The sequence below is a fragment of the Myxocyprinus asiaticus genome, chromosome 23 (assembly GCF_019703515.2).
Source record: "Myxocyprinus asiaticus isolate MX2 ecotype Aquarium Trade chromosome 23, UBuf_Myxa_2, whole genome shotgun sequence".
Classification (NCBI taxonomy): Eukaryota; Metazoa; Chordata; class Actinopteri; order Cypriniformes; family Catostomidae; genus Myxocyprinus; species Myxocyprinus asiaticus.
The window spans coordinates 16,604,925-16,624,283 of NC_059366.1; the positions used below are offsets into that span (position 1 = coordinate 16,604,925).

Genomic DNA, 19,359 nt, shown 5'->3' on the forward strand with positions numbered 1-19,359 from the left:
ATTACTTTCAGGGTATATTTTATGGCAGATTAAGACATTTCTTGGATGTTATCAACCCTCGCACGCTCATTGTATCAGAGGTAGACATGAGTCTCCTAAAATGTGTGAGCCTCAAATCACTGGATAGATTATCTGTGAATCTGTGAAAAAAAAAAAAAAAAAAAAAAAAATATATATATATATATATATATATATATATATATATATATATATATATATATATATATATATATATTTCTCCTTTTTTTTTTTTTTTTTTTTAAATCATTTGCATGAATGTATTAAATTCTTGGATCAGTTCAAATATGGAACTCTGCCTCCAGGTGTGTCTAATGCACAGGTAAGTTATAGCCCAGATAGCACATGTACATCTCTGAGATGTCTGTTTTAGATCTTTTCATCTGGAAAGCATCACAATCTATTAAACATCTGCTAAACATCTTAAAAAGATCAGATTTACAAACATTCTAAATCATAAACGTCTCAAAGACATCTGCTGAATGTCTTATTGATATCCGAGAGAAAACGTCTTGTAGACATATTGCAGATGAGCAAACAACCTGAAAAATATGTCTTCCAGATGTAAACACACACATCAAATAGATGTCTGGGTGATGTACATGCGCTATCAGGGAGGGCTCCTTAAAACCTGAAGAGTAATTTTGAAACACTATTGTATTTTGTTTGGAGTGAAGCTAAAGGAAATGTAGGGGAGGAGCAAATTTCAGCCCATTAAAATGTCAGAATTTGCTACACGGCAACAATTCAGTCAATCATTTATTGTGTGAAAGAGTTTGGTTGCTTTTGGTTACACAAAAGCAAGATGAGGATGAAATAATTGTAAAAATAATGAAATAAATAAATAAATAATAGCCTTTTTTGCATGTTTCTCTCTGTTCCACAAGCTTTGGGAGGCTCAGAAGGTTAAACAGGTGTGTGTAAACAGCTATGAAAGCCTTTTACAGATTCCTATAATGAAAGAACAGTCTCAAATCACTCAACATCATTGTACAGTCCTTTAAGTGACACACACACACTCACAAGCTGTAGTTCTGTGTAATAAGAGAAGAAAACGGATAACAGGATTGTAATTCTCCCATCTGTCTGCTCTCACCTTTTATTCCCTCTTGTTTGCCTCTCCTTCAACCTGTCTGCTCTCTGTGGATTCATTATGTCCTCAGGCCATCATCCATCCAGACACAGGAGAGAAGATCCCCATGCCCTTTCGCATGTCAGGTAAGGGTGTGAGTGTGTTTGCAGTGTGTATCAGTGTCATGGGTTGTAGGCAGTTTGCTGCTTGTTACCAGCTCTGGAGACTGGACTTAGGTGTATATGGGGTCTCTCTGGACCGATCTGTTGGGAAAGGTCACACTCAGCTGGGCTCTGATTAAACCCTCTCCCCCCTGCTGACTGGAAGTGGTGTTGGGCCACTCAGAAATAGGAGTATTTTAGTCTTCTGTTAACACCACTATTTAAAGAGAGAACAGACAGGGAGAGAGTCCGACCTGACAATTATGATGTTTAACTCTGAACCATGCTATCTCTTATGAGTAATGAGGATTTTATTAATGTGTTAAAGGTCAGTAATAAAGCCATAATGTCATATGAGGGTCTGTAATCCTGATCATTCAACCAAACATGAAATGAAGTGTATTTCTGTGGCCTAATCCACACTATTCAAATGTCAAAATTATGTTCTTTGTATTTCAGCATTAGTTCAAGAGATTAATTTTCTCATGAAATGCTTCTTTTTCCAAATAGTCATTCTGTTGCTATATGTTTTTCTTTTTCTTTCAGGTTTTGTGCCCTTTGGTAAACCAGTGGTAAATCACTGTTTTAAACTGTCACTGTGAAAATTGTTTCTTGTTTGTCTAGACCAGGGTTTTTTTCTACCGAGGGGGCGTGAGATTACAGTGTTTTATAGTGGTGGCGTTTATGATTCATCTCAGTGACTTGAGTCTTATAAATCCGTTCACAAAAAAGATTTGTTCTGGTCCATTTCTGTACATTACATCTTTAACAAGAATGATTTGTTCACTTAAACATTTTCTACAAAAACACAAATGAAACACTAGTGTTTTATGCAACCACAAAATTATGGTATATAGGATGAAAAGTACATATAATATAATTCACATTCATCATGATAAATAACTCACCACATCCACAGTGTGTTTTTTTGTTCTGAGGTTCTTGCAAATGACAATTTAAAACCTGTGAAACTAATATAAGACATTTACAAACCAAACACCCAATGTTCAAAGATAATCTTGCTTGTTTTCTGGACTGACAAACCAAAACTAACAATGACCAGCCAAATCACATTGTGAAGCCATGTTTTAGCTGTGTTGGTATGATACTCAAAAAAGTAATCCACTACAAATTACTTCTCTAAAATTGTAGTCAGATTACTTGAGGGATTACTTCAGTGGCATCTCACGATAATAATTTTTGGTGGGGCAAAAACAATCACTTGCCTAACCCATCAGGGGTTTCGTTAAACTGAAAATTCTTCATCCGTTACAGATTTTTTGAAACATTGACAGATTATTAATTTTGATGAATAGAAAAGAAATAAGAAAATTATTATAACCTAGTGCATCGATTTTGACTTCACTCTTTCTCTCTCAAAATCTCTCTCTCTCTCTCTGTCTCTCTCTCATATATACCATATATACCGTGTGTGCCCTGCTTATTGCTTGGTATTAAGATGCATTAAGATGTGTATTAACAAGCGCCATCGCCATTTACACACGGACCCAGTAATATGCATACTGTAACTTTTGGCCAATTATGTTCGAATTTCGAAGAGAGAGTCTCTGATTTCATGACTGCATATATCAAGTCTCAAGTCTAATTTATTTATAAAGCACTTTCAAACTACACTGTAGCACCAAAGTGCTGTACATTGAAAATAAAATATAAAAACCATAAACACATCACACAATAACCAAAACAGTAGGAAATGAAAACAAGCATAAAAAAGACAACACCCAAAGTCCATCAAGTATTAAAAGCCAATGAAAACAAAAAATGTATTTAAATGCGATTTAAAAATAGAAATAGAAGTGGAGGATCTAATCTCAAGAGGTAGACCATTCCACAACCTTGGACCAGCAACTGAAAAAGCCTGATCCTCTTTGAGCTTTAAGCACAATCTTGGAGCAGTCAGTAGTAATTGATTGGCCAATGTTAATGATCTACATGAATAATGCAAATGTATAAGCTCAGTGAGGTAACAAGGAGCCATTCCATGAACCACCTTAAAAACAAATAACATGACCTTGTATTGAATTCTATACTGTACCGGTAACTAATGTAGTGAAGCCAATACCGGTGAAATGTGGTCCCTCCTCTTAGTATTTGTGAACAGCCTAGCAGACACATTTTGGACCAGCTGCAATTGTGACACAGATGACTGACTAGTCCCCAAGTGAAGGGCATTGCAGTAGTGGTAGTAATCATTAAAGTGTGTTACTGCATGATAATAAAATACAAAAAACTTATAATAACAAAACTAATGCACAAAAAAGCGGTGCACTGTTTCTGCCAATTATACTTGCATTTAATTTGAAGCAAAACTGTCAGTTATTTTTGTGGATTACCTGAGTTTCAAAGATGTGTGTGCTTCTCATCTGTGCCGTTTTATGTTAATATCAAGCACACTGAAAAATTCCCAGAACTTGTGCATGTATGAGTGCTTTTTCAAATTTTCAGATCGGACGGTTATTTCCTTTTAAAATCGCACGTAACCTAAGTTTAAAAATCTTGTTTTAGCGCAGCAGTTGATTGACAGTCAGAATTCTCACCCTAGAACTAGAAAAAAAAAAAAAAAAAAAACAATTCCTATAGGCCTAATCACTGTCAAGTATGCAATAATAATGAATGCCCGAACGTAGCCCTAGTACTTGTAAAATGAAAACAAATATGATGGATAAAAATTTTACAGTCCATTTTCTAGCGCTCTGAACATGACGTCATGCACAAACATGACAAAAAATTTTATTTCAACACAAGACAATAAACTGTGCATATTATCTCACTAACTTGCATGAACAGCAATACAAAACTAATCAAAAATAAAGAGTCTGAATATATTGTTAAATATTACATACCAATGCATCAACAACACCTGAAAGCAATGGGATAAAATTAATTGAAATGATGAGCAGTGTGCTTTAAATAAGCTAACCAGCAACACATTAGAATAAATTATGACTGGTTAGCTTACCTGTAACACCTGAGACATTTGCCCTAGCGGCCACCAGAGGTCGCTAGGAGTTTAGGAGACTTTTAGTTTGAAGTTTTGTGTATACCTTCTTGTGTGTCTGTTCCTGGTTCCTGCCCTGAATGTTCCCAGCTGTATCTCATTTACCTTGTTTGCCACAGTGTATATAATGTCCTTGTGTTTGCTCAATCTTTGTCAGTTGTTGTTCCTGTTACCCTTCATGGATGTGATGTTTGTTCTGTTCCCGAGTTTTGGTTTTGTTCCTGTGTTTTCCAAGTTTTGTATCTGGACTCGTTTTCTTAATAAATAAAGCTGCACTTAGATCCTGCTCTCTTGACTTCTTCCAGCAATCGTTACAGAACAACTGACCATCGCACTCTGGGTCTAGTGGCTTTGCAACTGCTATCTCTCAAACAGGGAGACTTAACCATCGAGCAGTATACTGAGCATTTCTGCAGTCTTGCCCTGGATTTTAACTGGGGAGATATTTGTTTCAAGGACATCTATCGTTTTGGACTCAATGTGCCGGTGAAATCCTGCCTGCCTAGAGGCAAGTGTGAACTCGCTTTAGTAGAATTCATTGACTATGCTTTGAGGCTCACATTCTCCCCTTGCACTGTGGGGTATGGCGGGAACCCCGTGCCGCTACCAGCGCCAAAAGCCTCGTCCCTCCCAGTGCCAGCGTCCTTAGCCACGGAGGCCGTTCCCACAGCAGTGCTCATGACTGTCCGGAAGAGGAGGTGGAGGAGAAGGGCTCCTACTCCCCAGTTGCTGCCTGTGCTCATGACCAGGGAGGTTGTTCCCCTGTCACTGCCAGTGTTCACAGTCATCGAGGCCATTCCCCTGTCACTGCCTGTGCTCATGACCATGGAGGTCGTTCCCCTGTCACTGCCAGAACTCCCTGCCATGGAGGCCGTTCCCCAGCCGCTGCCAGCACTCCCTGCCATGGAGTCCATTCCCCAGTTGCTGCCAGCACTCCCGGCCACAATGGCCTTTTCCCAGTTGCTGCCAGCGCTCCTGACCAAGATGGCAGTTGATGATCCTGTCCAGTTCCCCGAGCCTGTCGATGAGACTGTCCAGTTCCTTGAGGCTGTCGACGAGCCTGTCCAGTTCCCAGAGGCTGTTGACAAGCCTGTCCAGTTCCCAGAGGTTGTTGACGAGCCACCCACGTACAGTATGATCCCTGTCCAGTGGCCGTCATCCAGACTGCTGATCCCTGTCCAGTGGCTCCGGCCCCTGAGTCTTCCACGGCTCCAGCCCCTGAGTCTTCCACGGCTCCGGCCCCTGAGTCTTCCACGGCTCCGGCCCTAGAGACTTCCACTTCTCCATCCTACGAGCCTCCACCTACTGCGGATCCGCCTGATCTGCTCTGGCCTCCTTGGTCTCCTGGCCATCCGCCTGATCTGCCCTGGCCTCCTTGGTCTCCTGGCCGGCCACCTGATCTGCTCTGGTCTCCTTGGTCTCCTGGCCATCCACCTGATCTGCTCTGGTCTCCTTGGTCTCTTTGCCATCCACCTGATCTGCCCTAGCCTCCTTGGTCTCCTGGCTGTCCGCCTGATCTGCCCTGGTCTCCTTGGTCTCCTGGCCGGCCACCTGATCTGCTCTGGTCTCCATGGTCTCCTGGCCATCCACCTGATCTGCCCTGGCCTCCTTGGTCTCCTTGCCGTCCGCCTGATCTGCCCTGGTCTCCTGACCGTCCGCCTGATCTGCCCTGGTCTCCTGGTCTCCTGACTGTACACCTGGTCTGCCCTGGCCTGCTTGGTCTCCTGGTTCAAGTCGGTCTTCAGACTCCCCATCCACTCTGCCTTGGCCGCCTGATCCGTCTTGCCCACTAGAGGTCTCTCTGGGTTCCCTTGTGGCCTTCAGCCCCTCTCATTTCCCCCTGTGCTTTCCTGGACTGATGGTTCCATATTGTCCTGCTCCTCCCATGAACAATTGTTTTGGTGTTATTTGTGTTTGGGGGGGGGGGGGTCTGCAGCAATGTAACACCTGAGACATTTGCCCTAGTGGCCACCAGAGGTCGCTAGGAGTTTAGGAGACTTTTAGTTTGAAGTTTTGTGTTTAACTTCTTGTGCCTCTGTTCCTGGTTTCTGCCCTGATTGTTCCCAGCTGTATCTCGTTTACCTTGTTTGCCCCAGTGTATACACTGGCAGGCAAAAGTTTGGAATAATCTACATATTTTGCTGTTTCGGAAGGAAATTGGTACTTTAATTAAAAAAAGTGGTGTTCAACTGATCACAAAATATAGTCAGGACATTACTGATGTAAACAACAGCACTATCACTATTTGAAAAGTGATTTTTGATCAAATCTAGACAGGCCCTATTTCCAGCAGCCATCACTCCAACACCTTATCCTTGAGTAATCATGCAAAATTGCTAATTTGGTACTAGAAAAGCACTTGCCATTATATCAAACACAGTTGAAAGCTATTTGGTTCATTAAATGAAGCTTAACATTGTCTTTGTGTTTGTTTTTGAGTTGCCACAGTTTGCAATAGACTGGCATGTCTTAAGGTCAATATTAGGTAAAAAATGGCAAAATAGAAACAGCTTTCTTTATAAAGACTCAGGGGTGCAGGCCTTATGGGAAGAATTGCAAAGAAAAAGCCACTTTTGAAACAGAAAAACAAAAAGAAAAGGTTAGAGTGGACAAAGAAACACAGACATTGGACAACAGATAATTGGAAAAGAGTGTTATGGATCTTAACCACATCTATGTCAAGTGCTACAGGAAGCGTGGGGTGAAATGTCACCTAAGTATCTGGACAAACTGACAGCTAGAATGCCAAGGATCTGCAAAGCTGTCATTGCTGCACATGGAGGATTTTTTTGATGAGAACTCTTTGAAGTAGTTTAAGAAGTTCTGGACATTTTTTTCAAATTGTAATTTTTCACATTATTAATGTCCTGACTATACATTATGTAGGGCTTTACTGGTTGTTTAGATCAGTGTTACTATCAGAAATAATTGTTAATTATTTCTTTCATTATTAATTAATATTTAAATTAATTAATTGAATCTAACTCATTAAAACCTCTCATGGGGCTCAAGTAAATGTAGTGTGCTACGTTTAGGAGTGGGTTTGGTTATTAGCAATAATTAATAATTTTCAAAGATAATTATTAATTATTAAAATCAATAGAGCATTGATGAGAATCAATGTTAGCTTTTTTTAATCCTTTAAATCAACAATTATCAAAGATAATCATTAATTGTTAACATCGATGAAACATTAATTAAAATTAACACTAGCTTATTGATCATTCAAATTCAACAATTCATCAAAGATAATTATCAATTATCAAAAATCAACAGAATATTATTAAGGATTAACATTGACGGGGCACCACCCTGGAATCAGGGACTAATAACCAGATAGTATAACAGTCTCAATATTAGATTGTTTTCTTAGGAAAATCGACATCCGAATATCGATTTTCGAAAAGAAACAATGAATGAAGGCTTGAAACCGAGCACTGACATCCCATCAGCATGTGACACAGGTGTATGCAAAACAAACCAAAACACTTCTCTTTGAAGTATAACAAAGTTTATTTATGCAGTAATATCAATTAATAATTAATACAATGCAGTCAATAAACTTCCGACTTACAACAACAAACTAAACAGTGATATGATTAGATATGGAAATCAAAATAATCCTATAACACATGAGGGTGTGTATGTGAGTGTGTGTGTGTGTAAGGAGGGACGCGCACAAAATGGCGGACGTGACTCTCGTGGAGAGTATGTCACGCAAGACTTCCGGCCAGAGAATATGGCCGCGAATGTGGGCGGAGAGAAACCAGTCATGGCGTCTACCAGTTACCGTGTGTATTCGCTTCTGCAATAGCTTAGGGACAAAGCTGAGCTTTATCACAAAGCTATCTACTAGCCAAAAATGTGTGCGAGAATGTTTGTGATGGGTCGCGCGCGTGTGTGTGTGTGTGTGTGTGTGGTTAGTACGAGAGAGAGAGAGAATAAGTGATGGCCCCAAAGCCGATTTTGCAATCGTGGGAGAGAAAGCAGCTGTTAGTTTATCACTCAGAGCAGTTTACGCGGTGGACGGCTCGTAAACCGTCCCGCGGTCTTTGATTCTTTAATGGATAATCTCAGTGTGCCGGTCTCACCTGCAATGGTGGAAATGCACAACAGTCCAATGTGGTTGGACTACAACACAGCAAATCTCATACGTGATAATTAATACCTTGAGTATTAATCGCAATGAGCGGACACGGCGGATCGTAAACTGTACAAGCAATAACGTTGATACACAAGAATAACACACTATAATATTCTATCTCTGCCCAGACGTAAACCTCTTACTTGAATCGCATGAGGACACAGGTAGAATGTGTGTTCATCCGTCCTTTAACTCCAACTCGGTTCCTCGAGGCTCGGGTGATGACAGGAGGCCGTTTACTCGCTCTGTCGGCGGGCGGTAAGGCTGCTGATTCTCGGCGGGCTGGCGGAGAAATCAGCGACGTCGACTTGATTGAAGATGGAAGAGAAATCTTTTATCTCTTCACTTCTGCAGGCAAACGGATGAAGATGCGGATTGCTTGGCAGTCTCCTTTGGACCCGTTAGAGTGTTCAGTGGAACACAGAGTAATCTCAACTCGTCCAGCGAGATGGAGATTTTATGGCCACAGTTTCAAGTCGGACGTTACTTCCTTGTGCCACGAGGCTACACCTGAGAGCAGCGATGAGCTGCGTCTACACACGGCGGGCAAAGTTGTTGGAAACAAATCCCGGAAGCATTTCAGTGGTATTTCTACTCCTAATGATGTCATGGTTGAGGGGCGTTGTGTTGTGTGCCTCATCCAATTGGAGCTGAGAGTTCGATCCTTTAGTGAGCAAGGCTTCATGGGATTTGTAGTCTGTTTTGGACTCCCTTTGTTTGATTTTGGCATGGTTTTTATCAGTAAGATTTATGACTTGTTATGTGGGCCTGAGTTAGGTTTTACGACTGTGTTAGGCCTGCCTTTGTCTTCTGTCTGAATACATGAGGCCCAACAATTGTGATCAGTTGAATGCCACTTTGGTGAATAAAAGTACCAATTTCTTTCCATCAGAGCAAAATCTGTACATTTATTCCAAACTTTTGGCCGCCAGTGTATAATGTCCTTGTGTTTGCTCAATCTTTGTCAGTTGTTCCTATTACCCTTCATGGATGTGACGTTTGTTCTGTTCCCAAGTTTTGGATTTGTTTTGTTCCTTTGTTTTCCAAGTTTTGTATCTGGACTCGTTTTCTTATTAATTGAAGCTGCACTTAGATCCTGCTCTCTTGACTTCCTCCAGCAATCGTTACATTACCATGTTCACTACGCAGGTCTGCACTCAAGGTATAGGCACCATAGCAAATGAGAATGATTAAATGTTTTTTCTACATAAATAATCATATTTTAGAAATATGTGTAATCCAGGTAATCCACTTAAAAGTAATTATCTTAACTGAACGTCAAAAACTGTAATCTGATGTCATATATTTAAAGTGTAAAGCGTTACACTACTTTTTCACTTTAAGAGTAATAGATTACAGTAACTAGTTACTTTATAATCAGACTACAACTAATACTGGTTTTTATTTGAGGATGACTTACAACTAGCTATGTTGGGTATTGAATCACGAATTGGCACAGCCACCTTCACACTGAATTGATGTATATCATATGCTTATAGCGTGCATAACCTTAGGTACATTGTTTAAATTAAACTGTATGTCATGGGTGGGTGCATCTCATTCAGCTCCCTAGTTCAGTAGTCAGGGCACTGATCAGGGAGTTGGCCAGTTTTAGGGCTGTCTCAATTGCAAAAATGTTCCAGTGCACTGAAACATTCGCTCCCTTAAAAAATTCCACAATGGCCCATAAAAATCAGGGAGCATCATTGCTCCATATGTTCCCTTACCGGGAACGTTGTCATGTCTTCTGATATCTCTCAAGTCATTAGAAGACAAGCACAAGTGTAAATATATGATGTCAAAACCTTGTTTTCACTTTAAAAGTGATGCTGTTTGTCTGTCATCCACAATGAAAGGGAAACAATCTTTTAAATATATGAGTTGTTAAATGACTTAAAATACACTCCTTTATACTTTTATTTCTTTATTTATGTCATTTAATTGTTAAAATAACACTGTACATTTGAATGTCTTCAAAAATGAATGATTGTGTCATTTATACAGCGATGTTGTTGATTAATAACAGCTGTGGTTCAATGTGCTAGCTCGTCAACATTTTGCAGGTGAATGAGTCATAAGTGTCCCAATGTGCAGTGGATGAACACCCTTGCTAGTGCCCGAATTCTTGTTCACGATATACTGATTCACGACATAAGGAGCTAGGGAGCTGATTGAGACACACCTGGTGTTATCACGCATTTCTTTCTCAGTGGATATTTTGTTGTGGGGGGCACAAGCTCATGTTAGACATACGGAGGGGGTTGCATGTCCTGAAAGGTAAAATCCCCTGGTCTAGGCCACCAGATATAAAAACTCAATTGCTGTAAATGACTCCATTTATAGGTAGTAGGCTTCCTCTTACCCAATCAGACTCTTGCTTCCACCATCTTCTGGCAGGTACAGCATTGGTCTCATACTAGCATACAAGTATTTTTCTGGCTGTGTCTTTACAGGCTCAGTTTATGGCTCAATCTCACTCCCTTTACACAGTGGCTGAACCAGAGCCACAACGCCTGTGTCAACTATTGCAACCGTAATGCAACGAAGGTGCAGATAAGTAATATGAGTTTGAGCAGTACATATGGTTTTTACAGCTCAAATTGAAGCATGGCATAATTTTTGTCTTTAAATGTGATCTAATATTTAGATAACAAAGTAGTAAAAAGTATTATATCTTATCACTAAGGTTGTATGACCGCATTGTATTTATGTCTGCCTCCATTGTTTTTACAGTTGGGATTTCTGTGATGTATTTTCACATTTTAATTTGATTTGATGTTTTCAGCCCACTCCAATGTCAACGTTTTTCCAGGGACAGCTTGGTGCAGTCAGCGGTACAGTTACTATAGCAGTGAGTTGACACACGTCATTCGATGGGGAGAGAGAACCGTTCTTGAACTCCTCCATTTCTGAACTGACATATCAGACTATTAGAGAATATATGTGTTATTCCTCACTATTTTGCATCATATTTTGGGTATACAGTTTTAATGAGCAAATTGATGGAAACTGATAGTATCACACACACACACACACACACACACACACACACACACACACACACCCTACCCTATTGTTCATTTCAGTTTGCTGAATTGCATATCCTTTTTGTCACGCCCCCTGTGTTCTCTAGAGCCAATTAGCTGCCCTGCTGGGTGGCAGTTTGATGCCCAGGGGCATGACAAGCAGAACCATGGTGACGACAACTACAAATGGCCCCATGCCTGTGAGAAATGTGGGAGGGGGCCACTAATTAAAACTACAGTGCCTCTGAAGACCCCTACTGGGAAGGGAAGGGATGTGAATGTGTTTGATTCTCAGATGTTTGTTAGATAGACCTTTAACTGGAGTTGAGAGGAATGACCAGAGATTTCCAAGGCAAGAAGGGAAACAACTTAGCATAGCCTGTCATGACCTGTCATGAAACCAACAGGGAATTACATGATGTTAAGGTCACTTTAGCCTCTTTTCCACCATCAGGCCGAACTGTTCTTGTTGCGAAACCATTCTATTCTGTCCTGATCTGGGCCAGCCGGCACGGTTACGGATTTTTTTCCACTGTAGTGCTGAAAACAAACTTCAAATGTAAAAAATAAATACATCAGTCGTTACCTTGGTAACGCAAGGGTATAAGGACCACATGAGAAGTGTGTTTACTTTGCCCAAATAGTGCGCTTGGCCAGCTACACAGAAAAAACTAGTAACCTTGGCAACTGACAAGTGATCAATCGTGAGTCGTGACATCACTACAGGCATTCCACCTGCAGAGTTGAGCACGGTTGTCTAACCGTGCTGAAAATTATGGGACGAGAATGGTTTCTAATCGTGCCATGCCGAATCGTGCCCAGGTGGAAAAGCTACTGTAACATTCCTCACCGTGCTCAGAACCGTTTGGCCCGATGGTGGAAAAGAGACTTTTGAAAACAAATGTGTTTTGTCACCATAATGTTTTTTCATCTAATGTGTTATATTTGTCATATCAGGTTAATGTAGCTTAAGATGTCATTGCTTCACTGGATTTGAAGCAAATTTTTCATTTTTAGTCAGATCAGGATTGTTTGAATTTGAATTCAGATCTCATAAACATGAAACTGTCATCCACAATGACAATATGAGACATCATAGAGATAAAGGATGTCTAACACCCTGTCTACACTGTATGCGAGCGCCGCGTCACATCAAACGCAATAGAACCCATTATAATCAATTATGCTGTCTACACTGAAAGCTATCCGTTGCGGCGCGTTGCGCTGACAGTAAACTGGTGTGCCGCTACTCCTGCCAACAACACAAATAAACAGTTTAGAATGTTCGTGTTGATGCATCCAGTGTAGACAGTCTCAAGCCGTTGTGTTGTGTCGCATCAACGGACATGCCTGTCATAGACGGTAAGGCCACATCCATGCTAATCTGTTTTTATCTGAAAACCCAGTTTTCAGTATCCTAACCTCATTGTTTTCTAAAATTTGCGGTAATGGAAAGCGTTTTCGAAATGCTCTGTTTTTGGTGGAAGAAAATTATGTTCCACTGTGAATGAGAGGTATAAACATAGCAAAATCAATGTGTTTTTAAAAGAAAATGTATTAGTGCAGACATGGCCTGAGTGTTACAAATGCCCAAGCTATGTGCATGCGTAGGATCAGGACATACGTCTAGTGTTGGGTGTAATCTGAATTTAAAATAACTTGTTACTGTATTCAAAGTCAAAAGTAATATGATGCATTACAATTTAAATTCTTATAATCAGCTACAGATTTTTAAGTTAATTACTTTTAAGTACATTACTTTGTTAAACTATTTTTTTTATACTTTTACAACATGAGTTATTAACAAAACTACTATATACTGTACTTACTATATAAACAAAAACTTCTGTGAAAATTTTAACTTGAAAGTAAAATAATTAGTAATGTGATTTGCTTTTTCCATAATGTAAAGTAATCTGACTATAATTTTAGAGAAATTATTTGTAGTGGATTACTATTTTTGAGTAATTTACCAAAACTGGGCATTCCATTCCCCCTCTCTCTTCATCTACTTTCCTGTCTGGTTTACTCTTCCCTATAAATTGAAGTAAAAAAAAAAAGCTATAAGCAAAAATGTTAAATATTTGTAATTAGTCGATTAAATTGTGTGTATATGCACTCAGGTGGGGCTGAATATTCTTCTAAAGAGAGCTGAGCATTTTTGTCCAGCTACAAGAATCCTGATGCAGAGGTTCATCCCCTTCCCTGCCATTGGTATGTCCCTGTTTGTGTTGATTTCCTGGCATGCATCACTTAATCTTCCCCATTCTCTTTATAATAGAAAGCTATTACTTCCTGTCATGTGTTCTTGCTAAATTACTGATTATTAAAGCATAAAATGATTTTTGAGTCAATGAGTCGTTGATGCATGATATTAATAAATTCATACAGATCATGGCAGTTTTGTCAGCTCTTTTGCTGTCTGAAAGCCCACGTCTTTGCATTAGCAATGACACTTAATTTGTAAATTATTCCCTAGCATTAAGCGTCAATCGCATGTTAAGCATTTGTTTACTGTTGTTTATTCACGTGTTATGTTTTGACTGAACCTGTTGTCGAGGGGCACGCTGCTGAAATGTTATCTCAGTGTTCCATTAGCGCTGTGAGGCTCAAACAGGTCCAGAGGGGCTAAGGGAGACTGTCCCGCAATGCCTTGGGGATACTTGGCTGTAATTAAATTGTTTTCGTCCCCCCATCCCGCCCCTTTAATTAAATCAGCAGGTTCCCCCTCACCTCTCTGGGCTGGGGTAACGGGACCTTGTTAGCTCTGGGCTGCCGCTCTCTAATTGGTTAATTAGGACTAAAGTGCTCTCTGTATTACCGCCAGCTAGCTTCCTTGTCTCTATGCCGCCTTGTTGTTGTTTTTCAGTGTTTAGTTATAAAAGGTAATTAAACTCTGCTAATTGAACACAGTGGAGACAAATTGTTTGAAATTTGGCCTTGATTTTTTTTTCTTTTTTGATTTTCCATGTCTCAAAACATCCTCAAAGTACATATTGTGAGTAAAATGCTAGAATTCAGTCAAATTCTTAATTAACGTCCAAAAGAGATCCTTTTTGCCTCAATGCTATGTCAGATCAAATCTAGTATGAGTGTGTTTATGTTTCTTTGTAGTCTTTGTACATTTTTATTTTTATGTGTGTGTGTGTGTGTGTGTGTGTGTGTGTGTGTGTGTGTGTGTGTGTGTGTTTTTTTGTATATCTGTGTGTGTGTGGTTAATTGGCCTGGGTCTGAACCTCTCAGAGGTGAATAGCTATTTACTCAGCCAATTAACTCTGCCCCACAACACTGCCACACTGAACACTGATAACTCACAATACAAGGCCTGTAAATTAAAAATGCTTCAGGCTCTCTGTCTGTCTCTCTCTCACTCTCTGTTTCTCTCACACACACACCCACACAATCTTACCACATGCCAAAGATGATAATGCCAGGAAATAAATCATTATTCTGATAATTTTCCCTCTTTCCCCTAAATCACGTACACACTATGACACATAAAGCTATTTGTTTTGTTTAGCAGTGTATCCAGTTAACCCCTCTTTAAGGGCAGACATCTAGGATCAAGAATGTTTTCAGATTTTTATTTTTATTATGTTAGCTTTCACCGGCTGTTACTCAACTGATTATTAATACCCTGTTCTGTTCTATTAGTTCTGTAGAACTTTTAGAATATTTACACTACCGGTCAAAAGTTTTGAAACACTTGACTGAAATGTTTCACATGATCTTAAAAATCTTTTGATCTGAAGGCATATGCTTAAATGTTTGAAATTTATTTTGTAGACAAAAATATAATTGTGCCACCATATTAATTTATTTCATTATAAAACTAAAATTTAATAAAAATGAATAAATAAAAAAAATGTTTTTGAAATTGATGACTTGGACCATTTAATAAAGAAAAGCAGCCAATAAGTGCCCAACATAGATGGGAACTCCTTCAATACTGTTTAAAAAGCATCCCAGGGTGATACCTCAAGAAGTTGGTTGAGAAAATGTCAAGAGTACATGTCTGCAAATTCTAGGCAAAGGGTGACTACTCTGAAGATGCTAAAATATAACTGTTTTGATTTATTTTGGATTTTGTTTAGTCACAACATAATTCCCATAGTTCCATTTATGTTATTCCATAGTTTTGATGACTTTACTATTATTCTAAAATGTGAAGAAAAAAAAAATTATAATGAAGAATAAGTGTTTCAAAACTTTTGACCGGTAGTGTGTATATGATATATATATATATATATATATATATATATATATATATATATATATATATATATATATATATATATATATATACAGTGCATTCAGAAAGTATTCAGATCCCTTATTTTTTTTTTTTTTTACATTTTGTTATGTGGCAGCCTTATGCTAAAATGCTTTAAATTATTATTTTTTCACATCAATCTACACTCCATACCCCATACTGACAAAGCAAAAACCAGATTTTTGATAACTTTGCAAATGTATGAAAAAGAAAAACTGAAATAACACACTGACATATGTATTCAGACCCTTAACTTAATACTTGGTTGAAGCACCTTTGGCAGCGATTACAGCCTCAAGTCTTTTTGGGTATGATGTGACAAGCTTTGCACACCTGGATTTGGGGATTTTCTGCCATTCTTCTCTGTAGATCCTCTCAAGCTCTGTCAGGTTTGATGGGGACCATCGGTGGACAGCCATTTTCAGGTCCCTCCAGAGATGTTCGTTTTGGTTCAAGTCTGGGCTCTGTTTGGGCCACTCAATGACATTCAGAGAATTGTCCCTAATCCACTCTTGTGTTGTCTTGGCTGTGTGCTTAGGGCCATTGTCCTGTTGGAAGGTAAACCTTCGGTCCAGTCTGAGGTCCTGAGTGCTCTGGAACATGTTTTCATTAAGGATATATCTGTATTTTGCTGCGTCCAGCTTTCCTTCAACCCTGACCAGTCCCCCAGTCCCTGCGTCTGAAAAACACCACACAACATGATGCTACCACCACCACGCTTCACCGTTGGTATGGTATTGCTCAGGTGATGAACGATGCCTGGCTTCTTCCAGACATGACACTTGGAATTGAGGCCAAACAGTTCAGCCTTCGTTCAATCAGAGTAAACGAGTTGCTTTTTTGCAAATTCCAAGCAGGCTTTCATGTGTCTTGCTCTGGGGAGAGGCTTCCGTTTGGCCACTCTGCCTTAAAGCCCAGTTTGGTGGAGTGTTGCAGTGATGTTTGTCCTTCTGCAAGTTTCTCCCATCTCCACACATGATCTCTGGAGCTCAACCAGTGTGACCATCGGGTTCTTGGTCACCTCTCTAACCAAGGCCCTTCTCCCCCGATTGCTCAGTTTGGCCGGCGGCCAACTCTAGGGAGAGTCCTGGTTGTTCCAAACTTTTTCCTTTTAAGGATTATAGAGGCCACTGTGCTCTTGGGAACCTTCAATTCAGCCAAAAAACATTTGTAGCCTTCCCCAGATCTGTGCCTCGACACAATCCTGTCTCTGAGCTCTGCAGGCAGTTTATTTGACCTCATGGTTGGTTTTGGCCATGAGGTCAAAGTTTGAAAATTTAATGCATTTTTAGCTGTGAGACACAGGTGTGTGTCTTTCCAAATCATGTCCAGTCAATTGAATTTGCCACAGGTGGACTCCAATAAAAGTTTAGAAACATCTCAAAGATGATCCAGAGAAATGGGATGCACCTGAGCTCAATTTCAAGTGCCATAGCAAAGGGTCTGAATACTTATGTCAATGTGATATTTCAGTTTTTTTGTTTTTAATACATTTGAAAAGTTATTAAAAAAAAAATATATATATATTTTTTTTTGCTTTGTCATTATAGGGTATGTAGTGTAGATTTATGTGGAAAAAATAATAATTTAAAGCATTTTAGTACAAGGCTGCAACATAACAAAATGTGAAAAAAATGAAGGGGTCCGAATACTTTCTGAATGCAGTGTATATACTGTATATACTGTATATATACTATGTAAACATATATTTAAAAATCTATGCTTTTCTATAAATAGCTTCAATGTAGTTAGCTACTTTTTGTTAAGAACTTTTAGTATAGCTAACTACTTTTTCAATCCTTTACTGTAGTTTAATTACTTCAAAGGGATAGTTCACCCAAAAATGAAAATTCTCTCATCATTTACTCACCCTCATGCCATCCCAGATGTGTATGAATTTATTTCGTCTGCAGAGCACAAATGAAGATTTTTAGAAGAAGTCCTCACAATGCAAGTGAATGTTGGTCAGAACTTTGTATCTCCAAAAAATACATTTAGGCAGCATAAATGTAATCCATATGACTCCACTGGTTAAATCCATGTCTTCAGAGGTGTGGTAGGTGTGTGTGAAAAAAAGATCAATATTTAAGTACATTTTTACTATAAATTCTCCTCCCTGCCCAGTAGGTGGCGAAATGCACAAAGAATGTGAATCGCAAAAAACAAAAGAAGAAGATGGAAGTAAAAGTGAAAGTGGACATTTATAGAAAAAAGGACTTAAATATTGATCTTTTTTTCACACAAACCTACCACACCTCTGAAGACATGGATTTAACCAGTGGAGTCATATGGATTACATTTATGCTGCCTAAATGTATTTTTTGGAGATACAAAGTTCTGACCAACAGTTACTTACATTGAATAGACCTACAGAGCTGAAATATTCTTCTGAAAATCTTTGTTTGTGTTTTGCAGAAGATAGAAAGTCATACACATCTGGGATGGCATGAAGTTAAGTAAATGATGAGAGAATTTTTATTTTTGGGTGAACTATTCCTTTAAGTTGAGTAGCTTGTAGCTTCTGAAGCAATTTCAAAGTAGCTTTCCCAACAATGGTATTTAAATATAAATATTTTGGGCATCAGATTGAAATTTCTTTGTAATCAAAAAAAGCAAATGAGTTGTTTTTATAAAATTGTGGCAAGAATCACATGGGGTAACCTCCTCATGGTTGCTATAATGTGGTTTGTTCTCAGTGGGGCACGTGGTGAGATGAGCACAGATGCTGCAGTGGATGGCGTGAAGCCTCCACACGCGCTATGTTTCCATGGCAACATGCTCAACAAGCCACATGATAAGATGCACAGGTTGATGATCTCAGACACAGAGGCAACTGGGATTCATGGGTGAAAAAAAAAAAAAAAAGACACCAGTGTTCAATAAGATGAATTAATATGGAATGTGCACAGGTGTGGGATCATAATCATTATACAGCGGCCATGAGCACAGCTCATCCAATCAGAATTTAGAGTCGGAACTGTCTGTTTTATAATTCCTGTTTTCTGTTCTCTCTCCATTTAACAAGTGCCAATGTGTGCAATGTTTTGCTGATGCACCACACTGAGCTGTCAGAGGGCATCATTGTACTGGATGACAGAGGAAATGTGGTGGGCACCTCAAAGCTGGCTGCCAGACATGTAAGTAGGTTCTGAGTACAGATCCCTTTGCATGTTCAAGGTGAAAGTTTGCTGTTAGCGGTCTTTATTGTGTGATAAATCTCTTTTTATTCAGGCTTTGACAGAGACAGCTCTGAGCATGCCGTGCTGACCATGCCTATTCTCCTGTTGCCCCCTATAGTAATGGCCATGCTGTATAGGTGAGAGGAATTCTTGTGAATTTTAAATTTCAGACTTGATTTATTTTTACTGGGCCATCACACAATTTACCTCACAGTTTACACACCTTATCTGTAACTCCAAGCGCCCCCTTGAAAATGGGCTTGTAAAGGGGGCTCTGTAGCACCCCATTTTAACCTACAATCACCAAAAGTGGTACATATATAGTTCTCATGAAGCCGAACATCTTTCATACTTACAGTCATTAGCTCCACCCAACAGGAAGTTGGCCATTTTGGATTTTCTGAAAATCACAAGCTCTGAACTTTTAAATACTCCTCCTAGGGGATTCATGTGACTGCCACCAAATC

General features: G+C 39.4%; 1 protein-coding gene across 1 annotated transcript; it reads left to right on the top strand.

Moving 5' to 3' along the window:
* The first annotated feature begins 1,217 nt into the window (after positions 1 to 1,217).
* Positions 1,218 to 18,980, top strand: LOC127414236 (sideroflexin-5-like). The gene is made up of 8 exons (XM_051652119.1): positions 1,218 to 1,236; positions 1,798 to 1,823; positions 10,758 to 10,811; positions 10,905 to 10,961; positions 11,200 to 11,265; positions 13,564 to 13,658; positions 18,739 to 18,850; positions 18,945 to 18,980. The coding sequence occupies exons 1-8, from the start codon at positions 1,218 to 1,220 to the stop codon at positions 18,978 to 18,980; spliced, it is 465 nt and encodes a 154-aa protein (XP_051508079.1).
* Positions 18,981 to 19,359: the final 379 nt, after the last annotated feature.